The 16313-nt window shown below is 46.9% G+C and overlaps 1 protein-coding gene across 6 annotated transcripts in view; it reads right to left on the bottom strand.

Annotated features, from left to right (window-relative positions):
• The window catches only part of LOC121532059 (ATP-binding cassette sub-family C member 8-like), a 168425-nt gene that overhangs the window by 112460 nt on the left and 39652 nt on the right, over positions 1-16313 (bottom strand). For all 6 annotated transcript variants that reach the window (XM_045227177.1, XM_045227178.1, XM_045227180.1 and 3 more), the window contains exon 5: positions 2026-2192. In XM_045227177.1, the coding sequence (XP_045083112.1) occupies positions 2026-2192 (167 nt within the window). The remainder of the gene's footprint in view (positions 1-2025; positions 2193-16313) is intronic.

Here is a 16313-nt window from a genome sequence, read left to right as displayed (position 1 = left end):
TGTAAAAATTGTCTGTCCTCGGTTGCAACACTCACTACTGAGTTCGAAACTGCCTCTGGAAGCAACGTCGGCACAATAACTGTTCGTCGGGAGCTTCATGAAATGGGTTTCCATGGCCGAGCAGCCGCACACAAGCCTAAGATCACCATGTGCAATGCCAAACGTCGGCTGGAGTGATATAAAGATCACCGCCATTGGACTCTGGAGCAGTGGAAACGCATTCTCTGGAGTGATTGAATCATGCTTCACCATCTGGCAGTCCGACGGATGAATCTGGGTTTGGCGGATGCCAGGAGAGCGCTACCTGTCCCAATGTATAATGCCAACTGTAAAGTTTGGTGGAGGAGGATTCATGGTTCGCGCTAGGCCCCTTAGTTCCAGTGAAGGGAAATGACATTCTAGACAATTCTGTGCTTCCAACTTTGTAGCAACAGTTTGGGGAAGGCCCTTTCCTGTTTCAGCATGACAATGTCCCGTGCACAAAGCGAGGTCCATACATTAATGGTTTGTCTAGATCGGTGTGGAAGAACTTGACTGGCCTGCACAGAGCCCCTGACCTCAACCCCATCAAACACCTTTGGGATGAATTGGAATTCTGACTGCAAGCCAGGCCTAATCGCCCAACATCAGTGCCCAACCTTACTAATGCTCTTGTGGCTGAATGGAAGCAAGTGACCACAGCAATGTTCCAACATCTAGTGGAAAGCCTTCCCAGAAAAGTGGGGACCAACTCCATATTAATGTCCATGATTTTGGAATGAGATGTTCGACGACTGGGTGTCCACATACTTTTGGTCATGTAGTGTATATGTATAGACTTATTCAGTGTAAATTGTGACTCAGAGGACTCTTACCCAACAGATGTGTCTTTCCTGACTGCAGATGTTGCCAATGCAACATACACACTCTCACTTTACAGAGTCCTTTATCAAAACAGGAATGTGTGTATAGACTACTCTGTGTTTGTTGGCTCTGGTAGAAGCCCAAGGCATTATGAAGGCATTGGAAAAATTGCCCATTAGTGATCATCAATAGAAACTGTAATTAGAATAAGTGCTGAGATTAGTCCCAATCTTAATCAATACAAACCAATGAAGAATGCCAATGATTGTCAAGTGCCAAGAGCCTGATTGCTCTCAGACACGAGATAGGATGTTAAAGAGAACAAATAGACCAGGTGGGATAGTGCCAGGAGAAGAGGTGATTGTTGTGAATGGGAAGATCCTGACTGCCGCCTCAAAACATGAACATGAATTGACCTGCATGCACACACATTTGCATGAATACCATTCTCACATCAAGAATATGTCGTTGTCATCCAACACAAACAAAAAGCTTGAAAGCCTGATCACCATCATAGCAAGACATCCTCATTCTTTCAGGAGAAAATCTCCAGACAGAACCCCCACTGATTAAAATGATGCCTCATTCAAACATCCACGCAAACAAGTCCATCATAAACATCCTATTATAGTTAGAGATAAGTAGCGGGTGATTGTATGCGGTTGCGTCATGCACCCATTATTTTAGAGGGGGCACAAGGTTGAAGAATTTAGCATTTTTCAAATACCTGAAACAGCTTTTTCCTGCAATCTACAGCCATAATCTAATTATATGTAAAAAAAAATATGTATATCTCAGCATATAACTGTTTACCTGTTCAATTGTCATTTTAATAATGATGCACATTGATTCTTTAAGAACATTTATGTCTTAGGAGCTTAGTACAACTGCCACACTGGTATATATAACTCAATAAAAAAAATTTTTTTGTGTCTTTTCTAAAGTCTAGCAACCTTGCTAAACTGAAAGAGGGGAGAGCTGATTGAAGCAGAGGAAAGACAGGATAGAGATGTCCAGACACACAGAGGAAAACAGATGCACGTACACACACACACACACACACACACACACACACACACACACACACACACACACACACACACTAGGATGACACGCACACAAAAAGGCGCACACAAATACATACACACACACCATCCCCCTCTCACATAAACTGCTGCTCACCCTGCCCAGTATGACGTTGATCTCCACAGCCAGCAGTAGTCCGTAGAGCAGGGCCAGGAGTCCTGTGATGCAGTAGCGGAGTTGTCTCAGGCCGATGCCGTGCTCCGTGTACTTGGCAAACTTGATGGTTTTCATCAGAAAGGCCAAGACCCAGTAGAACAGTAGAGCTTTAGAGAGGATCAGAGAGAAACATTAGACATGCCGGGAATCATATGGGAATCGTCAGTCATTTCAAGTCAACTCCTGATAAATGCAATTGGGTTAGGAATATCCTATACATCCCCAACAGATTATGCAGATATCCAGAGTAAGTAAAAGGAATGTTGTTTCTGGTGAACTGTATATCTACACAGTGAATGTAAAGTGAATATCATACATATTATTTATAATCCATATCCTACATTTTATAATTCATTTTCCCAATCTTTCCTCTGCTTTTCTCCGTTTTTTTAAAAAACATTTTGTGTCATAGCATTTCTGACAGCTCTGCTCATGTTAAAAACTCAGTGACAATAGGGAACGAACAGCTGTACTATAACTGTCAGAATTACTGTGCCTACCTGTTGAAAGACAACCCACTCACAGATGCCATCCATTCTAAATCCCCAAGACACACCCTAAACGAGCTGACAGATGTCATTTGTACACCTTTATAAATGTTTTATAGGAGAGAAACCATGGTAACAGAGTCTCGTAGGAGTATGCTAAACATTCTGGGATTTGGGTTCTTTTTCCTCCGCCAAGAAGTCTGCAGATGTTCATAACAGAAACGTGGCCTGCATCTCAAACACTAAGTCATGTTCTCTCCCCTCCCCCCGCTCCTTCCTTCCCTCCCTCCTTCCTCTCTTCCCTCCCCTCCTCCTCTCTCTCATTGACTTCCCAGTTGTTAAGTGATGTATGTCCATGGTTGCCAAGCTCAATATCCATAGAAACAGAGTGAAAAGAATGGACTCAGTATTGAAAACCATGGTTGATTCAGATCCTGTTTTAGTCAGGTTGCAATTGTAAGTCACATTCAACGAATCAACAATATAATTCCTTTCTTGAGAGGGGTGGGGGGTGTAACAATATTAGGAAGGTGTTCTTAATGTTTTGTACACACAGTGTAAGTCCTTTCAGTGTGTTTGTTGTGGCTGTTTTGAAAGTAAATTACTTACAGTATTTGTCAGGCCTGTAGTTCTCTACATCTCTAATGGAAGGCAGAGTCAATAAGAAGCCTATGGAAAAGGTGATTGATGGAGGAATGGAGGGACGGTTGTGATGAAAGTTTCAGATGGAAAGTGAACAGGACGCAGAATGAAGAGTACTACTGATTAGAGTTTTGGGTTTGATTCCCACAAGGGCCTTATATACTGAACATTTAAAAAGATCCCATAGGAAGAGAGAAGAATGGATAACAATGTTTGCCAAATGGTCATATTAGCATATCCCTTCTATGCTCTCCATGTCTATGGCTATCCATCCCTCCAGCCCCAGCTGTAATCAGAGATTAATGTCTGTCTGATAAATACCGCCTGTGGGGTCACTCCCTTGACTGACACGGATTGGCCACGCATCGAGGTTGAGGCTCAAGCACTGATGTGAACGAGGGAACTAGAGGAAGAGTGAACGAACTAGTGCAGAACGCTGATGAGTTAATGACGCAGGAGGAGGAGGAGAATTATGTGATCAGACGAAAAGGAGGAACATAGCAATGGAGGGCATGATTAAAGGAGTCAACATTACAGTGCAACAGTGAGAGAACCGTGAGACAATAAAGACCACCCAGTGAGCACAAGATATTGAAAATATGTCATTTCAACCAAAAATACGTATTTTCAACTTCTTTTCAATGTCTTGTGCTCATAGGGCAACGGACTGAGCAGGGAGATGGCATTTATTGACATGATTTTATAGATCCTCTCTACTTCAGAGAATATTGGCTATCAAATAATGATAACCAGAAGAGATCAGTGTTGATGCTTGAGGATGTCTTGATGATGCAACAAAAATATTTATTTGGCAATAACCACACAGCAAATTGGCAAGTGTTACCTAATGTTGATTTTTCAGTGTAACATTGGTGTAAAAGAACCCAAGTGTTGGTGTTAATAACCAGTGTTAAACCAAAACCACGGCCATCATTATCATATTTCCCAGCGTACTCTATTGCAGGTTGATTTTTATAAGTGTTTGTTTCAATATCTATGTTTTTGCATGTACATTGATTGATTAATTAATCTTATCCTACTCAAATATAAATAACATACATTTTTCTAAACTAATCCAATCTTCTACTTGGACTTATTGCACCGGTTTCTGAAATGGTTGCTCCTTGTCTCATATCTTCGTCTCCCCATCCCGGCAGTCATTCTGAATTCAGGTTGCAGGTGAATACAAATTTGAAATGTTGAATATCCCCACTCTGGCTGGATTCCAAAAGGAATTACACATCACTTTGCAAGCCATCATAATGTGACTTGCAGGCCTGAAAACCATGAGATTCAGCCCACTGCACTAGGGTAAAACTAGGCCCTCAAAATAAGGCCTTATTAATAGCTTGTATTGTGTTGAATAATTTAATTTTAATGATAAAGTATTCGCTTAGAATCTCACTTAGTGAAGGCCACAGGACAAACAAGTATTACTGCAAGAACCATGTCTCTGTCACCCCGCTACCATCTAGAAGGCGGAGACGGTACAGGTGCATCAAAGCTGGGACCGAGAGACTGATAAACAGCATCTATCTCCAGGCCATCAGACTGTTAAACAGACACCACTAGCCGGCTTCCGCCCAGTACCCTACCCTGAACCTCAGACACTGTTACTAGCCGGCTACCACCCGGTACTATTCCCTGCACCTTAGAGACTGCTGCCCTATGTACATAGAGTCAATGAACACTGGTCACTTTAATAATGTTTACATACTGTTTAACCAACTTTATATGTATATACTGCATTCTAGTCTTGGCTTTTCCTATATAACTTCTGCTATACATACCTTTTCTATTCACAAATTGTCCATACTGTCTATACACACCATTCACATACATATTATTCAGATGTCCGGAAGCTCGTTTCCTGCAATTCTATCAATTTTGCTATGGGGTTTTGTACTGTGTATTTATACTGTATTCTCAACATAGATCATTCTAATATTTCTACTACTGTAAATTGCATTTGAGTTACACTGTTTATACACACCGTATAATTATTTCTATACTAGATTCTTGACATAGTCACTCTAACATACACTATATATACAAAAGTATGTGGACACCCCTTCAAATTAGTGGAGTCGGCTATTTCAGCCACACCCGTTGCTGGCAGATGTATAAAATCGAGCACACAGCCATGCAATCTCCATAAGCAACATAGGCAGTAGAATGGCCTTACTGAAGAGCTCATTGACTTTCCACGTGGCACCGTCATAGGATGCCACCTTTCCAACAAGTTAGTTCGTCAAATGTCTGCCCTGCTAGAGCTGCCCCGGTCAACTGTACGTGCTGTTATTGTGATGTGGAAACTTCTAGGAGCAACAACGGCTTAGCCGCGAAGTGGTAGGCCACACAAACTCACAGAACGGGACCGCCGAGTGCTGAAGCGCGTAGCACGTAACAATCGTCTGTCCTCGGTTGCAACACTCACTACCGAGTTCCAAATGCCTCTGGAAGCAACGTCAGCACAATAACTGTTAGTCGGGAGCTTCATGAAATGGGTTTCCATGGCCGAGCAGCCGCACACAAGCCTAAGATCACCATGCGCAATGCCAATCGTCGGCTGGAGTGGTGTAAAGCTTGCCGCCATTGGATTCTGGAGCAGTGGAAACGCATTCTCTGGAGTGATTAATCACGCTTCAACATCTGGCAGTCCAACGGACAAATCTGGGTTTGGCGGATGCCAGGAGAACGCTACCTGCCCCAATGCATAGTGCCAACTGTAAAGTTTGGTGGAGGTGGAATAATGGTCTGGGGCTGTTTTTCATGGTTTGGGCTAGGCCCCTTAGTTCCAGTGAAGGGAAATCTTAACGCTACAGCATACAATGACATTCTAGACGATTCTGTGCTTCCAACTTTGTGGCAACAGTTTGGGGAAGGCTCTTTCCTGTTTCAGCATGACAATGCCCCCATGCACAAAGCAAGGTCCATACAGAAATGGTTTGTCGAGATCGGTGTGGAAGAACTTGACTGGCCTGCACAGAGCCCTGACCTCAACCCCATCGAACACCTTTGGGATGAATTGGAACTCCGACTGCGAGCCAGGCCTAATCGCCTAACATCAGTGCCCGACCTCACTAATGCTCTTGTGGCTGAATGGAAGCAAGTCCCTGCAGCAATGTTCCAACATCTAGTGGAAAGCCTTCCCAGAAGAGTGGAGGCTGTTATAGCAGCAAATGGGGGACCAACTCCATATTAATGACCATGATTTTGGAATGAGATGTTCGACGAGCAGGTGTCTACATACTTTTGGTAATGTAGTGTATGTTGATGTTGGGGTGGTGCTGGAGATGATGAAAAGAAGTTGAAAGAATTGTGAAATTTCCCTTTAAGGATTGACAAAAAAAAACAACATAAATTCAGTTGTTTCAACTAATTATTATTAAGTAACTGGTTCCACAGCCTTTTTTTCCCCATTTACTTTTCTGTCCAAGTGTTACCTAATGTCACCAACGTTGAGAGACGGGTCAGACCAAGGTGCAGCGTGAAAAGCGTACATGTTTATTTAACTCAATAAACATAAACAAAACAAGAAACAACGTAACGTGAAGTCCTCAGGCTAAACACATACAAGCCTAACACGGAACAAGTTCCCACAACTAAGGTAGGCAAACAGGCTACTTAAGTATGATCCCCAATCAGAGACAACGAGCGACAGCTGTCTCTGATTGGGAATCACACTCGGCCAAACATAGAAACAACACATCTAGATCCTAAACATAGACATTTTAACATAGATCCTCACGCCCTGACCAAACCAACTAAAGACAACCAGCCTCTCAAGGCCAGGGCGTGACACCTAAAGAAAACAAAACAATCCTAAATAATAATTTATAGTTGAATGAACAAACATAATTTTAAATTGACTAAGTTTTTGCCAAAGTTCCCTCAAGTTAGAGTTAAGTTTGGCCCAACTAATAATGTTAAGTTTAGGTAACACTGAGATCAAAAAATTTTGTAAACCAAAAAAGACTGTGGAACCAGTCACTTAATAATATTTAGTTGAAACAACTAGATTTTCTTTCCAATGTTGTGCATATGACTTTGTCGATGGTGGGGATGGGGTGGTCTCATCTTTGAATGTCAATTTGCCCGACGGTTTTGATATCTGTTTTTCATGATCCATTACATTAATATTAATATAGAAATATATTTTTGTTCTTTCTTCAAACATGCATATAACATGGTGTAAAAGTATTATAAGTCTAAACATTTTGCATTACCCACAATCCTCTAAAAAACATAGCCATATGGCAAGTTGTTGCTAGAAATTAAATGTACTTTAGACTAACATTTAGTTTTCAACAGCGGAGATTTGTCTCCCCGACATTTGCAACATTGTTTCAATACTCAAATTCGATCACCAGCTGTCCCATAGTAATGAACATGGAGTCGGGACGAGACAGACAGGCAGACAGCGTTTCTCAGCCAGTTGAAATCATGAATAAGCATAATTTCTATGGATATATATATATATTTTTTTATTTTATTTATTTAACCTTTATTTAACCAGGTAAGCCAGTTGAGAACAAGTTCTCATTTACAACTGCGACCTGGCCAAGATAAAGCAAAGCAGTGCGATAAAAACAACAACACAGAGTTACATATGGGGGGTAAACAAAACAGAAAGTCAAAAAAACAGAAAAAATATATACAGTGTGTGCGAATGTAGTAAGTTATGGAGGTAAGGCAATAAATAGGCCATAGTGCAAAATAGTTACAATTTCGTATTAACACTGGAATGCTAGATGTGCAAGAGATTATGTGCAAATAGAGATACTGGGGTGCAAAATAGCAAAATAAATAACAATATAGGAATGAGGTAGTTGGGTGGGCTAATTTCAGATGGGCTGTGTACATGTGCAGTGATCGGTAAGGTGCTCTGACAACTGATGCTTAAAGTTAGTGAGGGAGATAAGAGTCTCCAGCTTCAGAGATTGTTGCAGTTCGTTCCAGTCATTGGCAGCAGAGAACTGGAAGGAATGGCGGCCAAAGGATCAAATCAAATCAAATTTTATTGGCCACATGCGCCGAATACAACAGGTGCCTACTGTTGTACAGTGAAATGCCTTAACCAACAGCGCATTTATTTTTAATAAAAAAGTAAAATAAAACAACAACAAAAAAGTGTTGAGAAAAAAAGAGCAGAAGTAAAATAAAATAACAGTAGGGAGGCTACAGGGGGGTACCGGTGCAGAGTCAATGTGCGGGGGCACCGGCTAGTTGAGGTAGTTGAAGTAATATGTACATGTGGGTAGAGATAAAGTGACTATGCATAAATAATTAACAGAGTAGCAGCAGCGTAAAAAGATGGTGTGGGGGGGGCAGTGCAAATAGTCTGTGTTGGCTTTGGGGCTAACCAGTGAGATATACCTGCTGGAGCGCAGACTACGGGTGGGTGTTGCTATGGTGACCAGTGAGCTAAGATAAGACGGGGATTTGCCTAGCAGTGATTTATAGATGACCTGGAGCTAGTGGGTTTGGCGACGAATATGTAGTGAGGGCCAGCCAACAAGAGTGTACAGGTCACAATGGTGGGTAGTATATGGGGCTTTGGTGACAAAACGGATGGCACTGTGATAGACTACATCCAATTTGCTGAGTAGAGTGTTGGAGGCTATTTTGAAAATGACATCGCCGAAGTCAAGGATCGGTAGGATAGTCAGTTTTATGAGGGCATGTTTGGCAGCATGAGTGAAGGAGGCTTTGTTGCGAAATAGGAAGACGATTCTAGATCTAACTTTTGATTGGAGATGCTTAATGTGAGTCTGGAAGGAGAGTTTACAGTCTAACCAGACACCTAGGTATTTGTAGTTGTCCACATACTCTAGGTCAGACCCGCCGAGAGTAGTGATTCTAGTCGGGTGGGCGGGTGCAAGCAGCGTTCGGTTGAAGAGCATGCATTTAGATTTACTAGTGTTTAAGAGCAGTTGGTGTCACGGTTTCGGCCGAGGCTGCTCCTCCTCCTGGTTCGGGCAGGCATCGGCGGTCGTCGTCCCCGGAGTACTAGCTGCCACCGATCTATGTTTCATGTTCGTTTGGTTTGGTCTTGATGTTGTACACCTGTGTCTAGTTAGTCCTCATTAGTGTTCTATTTAAGTCTCGTTGGGTGTGTCTGTGTTTGTGTGTGATTATTTCTGTCGTGTGTTGTGCTTGTATTTGCTTTCGCTCGGTTGAGCTTCACTCCACTGTGTTGGAGCGTTTACGCACATGTTTAGTGCGCCTTTTGTTTTTGTCGCCTTCGTGCGTAGTTTCGCCTTCGGGCAAGTTTTGTTCGTATTTTCCTTGTTGGAATTTGAACTAAAGTCTTTTGGACTATACTTCGGTGTCCTGCGCTTGATTCCACCACTACACCCACCTACAGCATTCTTGACAGAATCACACACCTTCAAGAATGGAATCAGCAGGAGCCGCAGCAGCCCAGGCGACGCTGGAGGACAAGGTCCGTGAACAAAATGACCAGATCCTGCAGATGGGGTCCGCACTGCAGGAGGTGATCACCACCATCCGAGGCTGGGGGACTCCTCCACCGCCATCCTCCCTGCCAGCACCATCGGTCAGTCAGCCCATTCCCGTCCGAACCCCGAGGAGTTCGACTCTCGCTCCCGAGGGCCTACGATGGGACCGCGGCCGGGTGTCAGGGATTCCTTCTCCAGGTGGAGCTGTACCTGGCCACCGTGCACCCGGCGCCCTCGGGACATGAGAGCGTGTCCGCCTGATCTCCTGCCTTTCCGGGAAGGCGTTGGAATGGGCCAACGCGGGAGTGGAGGAGGATCGACGCGGATACCATCACCTACGACGAGTTCTCCCGCCGCTTCAGGGCGGTGTTTGACCATCCCCCGGAGGGGAAAGCGGCGGGGGAGCGTCTGGTCTTCCTCCGGCAGGGGAGGAGGAGTGCCCAGGAGTTCGCCCTAGAATTCCGTACTCTAGCAGCAGATGCAGGGTGGAATGAGCGGGCTCTCGTCGATCACTACAGATGTAGTCTTCGCGAGGACGTCCGTCGGGAGCTGGCCTGTAGGGACACCAGCCTCTCGTTCGACCAGTTGGTCGACATGTCCATCAGGCTGGATAACCTGCTAGCTACCCGCGGACGTTCCGAGGGGGGTCCGTCCATTTCACCCTCCAGCGCCTCCGAGCCGTGCCCCATGGAGCTCGGGGGCGCTGGCGCTAGAGAGCGGAGGAGGAAGAGCCCGAGGGGGCCTGTCTCCTGCACCAAGTGCGGTCGTGGAGGGCACACTGCGGCCAGGTGCTGGGGAGGGTTCTCCGAGGGAGAGGACAATGGGCCACGCACTGGGGGGCCTCCCAGGTGAGTAGACGCCCGCTTACCCAGAGCTTTCTGTTGCGCACTTTTGTATACCTGTTGGTTTTCCACAGGTTGCACCTCATTCCCAGCATAAGGCGCTAGTAGATTCAGGCGCAGCTGGGAATTTTGTTGATCGAAAGTTTTGTTTAGAGTTAGGGATCCCTCTCCTACCTGTTGACAAACCTTTTCCGTACATGCCTTAGATAGCCGCCCGTTGGGGTCGGGGTTGATCAGGGAGGTCACAGCGCCACTTAGGATGTGTGCGCAGGGGGGTCATGAAGAGACTATACAGCTGTATCTGATCGACTCTCCTGCGTACCCAGTGGTGCTGGGGATTCCCTGGTTAAGCACCCATAACCCTGCTATTTCGTGGCAACAGAGGGCTCTCGATGGGTGGTCTGCTCAGTGTGAGGGGCGATGTCTGGGTGTTTCCGTGGGGGCGACTTCGGTGGAAAGTCCAAACCAAGTGCCCGCACTGCACATTCCGCCTGAATATGGGGGATTTAGCTCTTGTGTTTAGCAAAACTAGGGCGACGCAGTTGCCTCCCCATAGACAGGGGGATTGTGCGATTGATCTCCAGGCAGGAGCAGCGCTCCCACGGAGCCATGTGTATCCTTTGTCTCAAGAGGAGAGGAAAGCTATGGAGACTTACATAGCCGAATCTTTGAGACAGGGATACATTCGGCCTTCCATTTCCCCCGCCTCTTGAGTTTCTTTTTTGTGAAAAAGAAAGATGGAGGGTTGCGCCGTGCATTGATTACCGTGGTCTCAATCAGATTACTGTGAAATACAGTTATCCACTCCCTCTGATTGCGACCATGACGGAGTCATTGCATGGGGCGCGGTTTTTCACAAAATTGGATCTCAGGAGCGCGTATAACTTGGTGCGCATTAGGGAGGGCGATGAATGGAAAACGGCGTTTAGTACCACGTCAGGTCATTTCGAGTATCTTGTCATGCCATATGGGTTGATGAATGCTCCATCAGTCTTCCAATCCTTCGTAGATGACATTTTCCGGGATATGCAGGGACAAGGGGTGGTCGTGTACATTGATGATATTCTGGTGTACTCGTCTACCCGAGCCGAGCATATAACCCTGGTGCGACGATGTATTGAGGAGGCTGTTGGAGCACGACCTATATGTCAAGGCAGAGAAATGTCTGTTTTTCCAGGAGTCGGTCTCCTTTTTGGGTTATCGGTTGTCCGCGTCAGGGGTGAGAATGGAGGTGGATCGTGTGTCCGCTGTGCGTAATTGGCAAACTCCAACCACTGTAAAAGAGGTGCAGCAGTTCTTGGACTTTGCGAATTACTACCGGAGGTTTATCCGGGGTTTTGGACAGGTGGCAGCTCTCATCACGTCCCTTCTGAAGGGGGGTCCGGTGCGCCTGCAGTGGTCAGCTGATGCGGACAGGGCCTTTGGGAGACTGAAGGACCTGTTTACGTCGGCTCCGGTGCTGGCGCATCCGGATCCCACAATTCCATTTCAGGTTGAGGTGGACGCGTCTGAGGCTGGTATAGGGGCCGTTCTCTCTCAACGGTCCGGCTCGCCACCTAAACTCCGCCCCTGTGCTTTTTACTCCAAAAAGCTCAGCCAGGCGGAGCGTAACTATGACGTTGGGGACAGGGAGCTGTTAGCTGTAGTTCAAGCCCTTAAGGTGTGGAGGCATTGGCTTGAGGGGGGCTCAACACCCTTTCCTCATTTTGACTGACCATCGGAACCTGGAGTACATCCGGGCAGCGAGGAGACTGAACCTCGCCAGGCTCGATGGAGTATGTTTCTCACCAGGTTCGTATTTAAAATCACGTACATCCCTGGGTCCCAGAATGGTAAGGCAGATGCACTGTCCCGGCGGTATGACACGGAGGAGAGGTCCGTTGAGCCTACTCCCATACTACCGGAGTCTTGCCTTGTGGCACCGGTGGTGTGGGAGGTCGATGCCGAGATCGAGCGAGCGTTGCGTACAGACCCCAGCCCTCCACAATGTCCTGAGGGTCGGAGGTACGTTCCGCTCGAGATTCGGGATCGACTCATCTACTGGGCTCACACGTCACCCTCCTCTGGACATCCGGGTATTGGCCGGACAGTGCATTGCCTTAGCACTAAATACTGGTGGCCTACTTTGGCTAGGGATGTGAGGGTTTACGTCTCCTCCTGCTCGGTGTGTGCCCAGTGTAAGGCGCCCGACATCTGCCCAGGGGTAAGTTACAGCCCCTACCCGTTCCACAACGACCATGGTCCCACCTCTCGGTGGATTTTGTAACAGACCTTCCCTCTCTCAGGGGAATACCACCATCCTGGTCGTTGTGGACCGGTTCTCTAAGGCCTGTCGTCTTCTCCCTATGTCGGGTCTTCCTACTGCCCTACAGACCGCTGAGGCCCCTATTTACCCACGTCTTCCGGCATTACGGGGTCCCCGAGGATATAGTGTCTGATCGAGGCCCTCAGTTTACCTCCCGTGTGTGGAGAGCGTTTATGGAGCGTTTGGGGGTCTCAGTTAGCCTTACCTCGGGGTACCACCCGGAGAGTAACGGGCAGGTAGAACGTGTTAACCAGGATGTGGGTAGGTTTCTGAGGTCGATTGCCAGGACCGGCCTGAGGAGTGGGCGCGTTACATTCCCTGGGCCGAGATGGCCCAGAACTCTCTCCGCCACTCCTCTACTAACCTAACCCCTTTCCAATGTATTGGGTTACCAGCCGGTTCTGGCACCATGGCAGCAGAGCCAGATCGAGGCCCCTGCGGTGGATGATTGGATGAGGCGCTCAGAAGAGACATGGAACGCTGCCCACGTCCACCTGCAGCGGGCCGTCCTTCGTCACAAGGCGAGCGCCGATCTCCACCGCAGTGAGGGGCCGGTGTACGCACCCGGAGATCGAGTCTGGCTCTCTGCAGAAACCTGCCCCTCCGCCTGCCCTGCCGGGAAGCTGGGTCGGGCGGTTTGTGGGGCCCTTTAAAGTCCTGAGAAGATTGAACGAGGTGTGTTATAGGTTACATCTACCTGTTGAATATAAGAATATTAACCCCTCGTTCCATGTGTCTCTTCTCAGGCCGGTGGTAGCTGGTCCACTCCAGGACAATGAGATAGGAGAGACTCCTCCGCCCCCATTGGACATCGAGGGGGCTCCGGCGTACACCGTTCGGTCCATCTTGGACTCCAGACGCCGGATGGGGGTCTCCAGTATCTCGTGGAGTGGGAGGGGTACGGCCCGGAGGAGCGGTGCTGGGTGCCGCGGAGGGACATCCTAGACCCATCTCTCCTGTCGGAGTTCCACCGGGACCATCCCGCGCGCCCTGCTCCGCGTCCTCCTGGTCGTCCCCGAGGCCGGGTCGGCGCACGGCTGGAGCCGCGCGTCAAGGGGGGGTACTGTCACGGTTTCGGCCGAGGCTGCTCCTCCTCCTGGTTCGGGCAGGCATCGGCGGTCGTCGTCCCCGGAGTACTAGCTGCCACCGATGTATGTTTCAGGTTCGTTTGGTTTGGTCTTGATGTTGTACACCTGTGTCTAGTTAGTCCTCATTAGTGTTCTATTTAAGTCTCGTTGGGTGTGTCTGTGTTTGTGTGTGATTATTTCTGTCGTGTGTTGTGCTTGTATTTGCTTTCGCTCGGTTGAGCTTCACTCCACTGTGTTGGAGCATTTACGCACATGTTTAGTGCGCCTTTTGTTTTTGTCGCCTTCGTGCGTAGTTTCGCCTTCGGGCAAGTTTTGTTCGTATTTTCCTTGTTGGAATTTGAACTAAAGTCTTTTGGACTATACTTCGGTGTCCTGCGCTTGATTCCACCACTACACCCACCTACAGCATTCTTGACAGTTGGAGGCTACGGAAGGAGTGTTGTATGGCGTTGAAGCTCGTTTGGAGGTTTGTTAGCACAGTGTCCAATGAAGGGCAAGATGTATACAAAATGGTGTCGTCCGCATAGAGGTGGATCCGAGCGTCACCAGCAGCAAGAGCGACATCATTGATATACACAGAGAATAGAGTCGGCCCGAGAATTTAACCCTGTGGCACCCTCATAGAGACGGCCAGAGGTCCAGACAACAGGCCCTCCGATTTGACACATTGAACTCTATCTGAGAAGTAGTTGGTGAACCAGGCGAGGCAGTCATTAGAGAAACCAAGGCTATTTAGTCTGCCAATAAGAATGCGTTGGTTGACAGAGTCGAAAGCCTTGGCCAGGTTGATGAAGACGGCTGCGCAGTACTGTCTTTTATCGATCGCGTTTATAATATCGTTTAGGACCTTGAGCGTGGCTGGGGTGCACCCATGACCAGCTCGGAAACCGGATTGCATAGCAGAGAAGGTACGGTGGGATTCGAAATGGTCGGAGATCTGTTTGTTAACTTGGCTTTCAAATACTTTCGAAAGGCAGGGCAGGATGGATATAGGTCTATAACAGTTTGGATCTAGTGTCACCCCCTTTGAAGAGGGGGATGACCACGGCAGCTTTCCAATCTCTGGGGATCTCAGACGTTACGAAAGAGAGGTTGAACAGGCTAGTAATAGGGTTGCGACAATTTCGGCGGCTAATTTTAGAAAGGGTCCAGATTGTCTAGCCCAGCTGATTTGTAGGGGTCCAGATTTTTCAGCTCTTTCAGAACATCAGCTGTCTGAATTTGTGTGAAGGAGAAGCGAGGTGGGGGGGGGGGGGCATGGGCAAGTTGCAGCGGAGGGTGCAGAGCTGGTGGTCTGGGTATTGGTAGCCAGGTGGAAAGCATGGCCAGCCGTATCAAAATGCTTGTTGAAATTCTTGATTATTGTAGATTTATCGGTGGTGACAGTGTTTCCTAGCCTCAGTGCAGTGGGCAGTTGGGAGGAGGTGCTCTTATTTTCCATGGACTTTACAGTGTCCCAAAACTTTTTGGAGTTAGTGCTACAGGATGCACATTTCTGTTTGAAAATGCTAGCCTTTGCTTTCCTAACTGATTGTGTATATTGGTTCCTGACTTCCCTAAAAAGTTGCAAATCGCGAGGGCTGTTCGATGCTAATGCAGTACGCCACAGGATGTTTTTGTGCTGGTCAAGGGCAGTCAAGTCTGAGGAGAACCAGGGGCTATATCTGTTCTTAGTTCTGAATTTTTTGAATGGGGCATGCTTATTTAAGATTGAGAGGAAAGCACTTTTAAAGAACAACCAATAGAAAACAGGTCAAACGAAACGAAGTGCAGCTAGTTTGCTGTCTTTCCAGCTTCAGTTTGAAGTGATTGTGTTAACTGTGCTGTTGGCAAGCTCCTCTGAACAACAGTGTCCTGACAAGAGAGCCCATTTTCTATGTCAGGCGAAATCTTGCATCATTAGCTCATTGTTATGGATGTATCCAAATAAATGTCACTAGAAAACAGCTTAAACAAACGCAAATGCAGCCACTTTGCAGCATTGTTTGACGTGACTGTAAGTTAGCCATAGTTGGCTAGCTAGAAAGCGAGAGATAAGAAGGTTGCCAGCCAGTATGGCAATGGACCATTTAGAACAAACGACTGGGTTGCGTCCATAGATACAGAACAAAAAGACTGAACGACTGCGTCGCGTCTCTGGCAACCGAACTGATAGAACGAACAACCAGCCGGCTTGGGTAGCAACTCTAGATTTGTGTCAGGACTATATCTTGTGGAAGGATGAAATAGTTTGAATAAATTAATCAAAATAACGTTTTTTATGAAAATATATCAATCATTATTTGAATATGTTGGTAACCCATTGTATAAAAGTGATAATTCCCTCAAAGCCGGTGTTTGGAGGATATATTGGCAATATATCCTCCAAACACCGGCTTCTTGGGCATTATCACTTAATT

Source organism: Coregonus clupeaformis, chromosome 19 (assembly GCF_020615455.1).
Source record: "Coregonus clupeaformis isolate EN_2021a chromosome 19, ASM2061545v1, whole genome shotgun sequence".
Lineage (NCBI taxonomy): Eukaryota > Metazoa > Chordata > Actinopteri > Salmoniformes > Salmonidae > Coregonus > Coregonus clupeaformis.
This window is presented reverse-complemented; position numbering and strand designations above follow the sequence as displayed.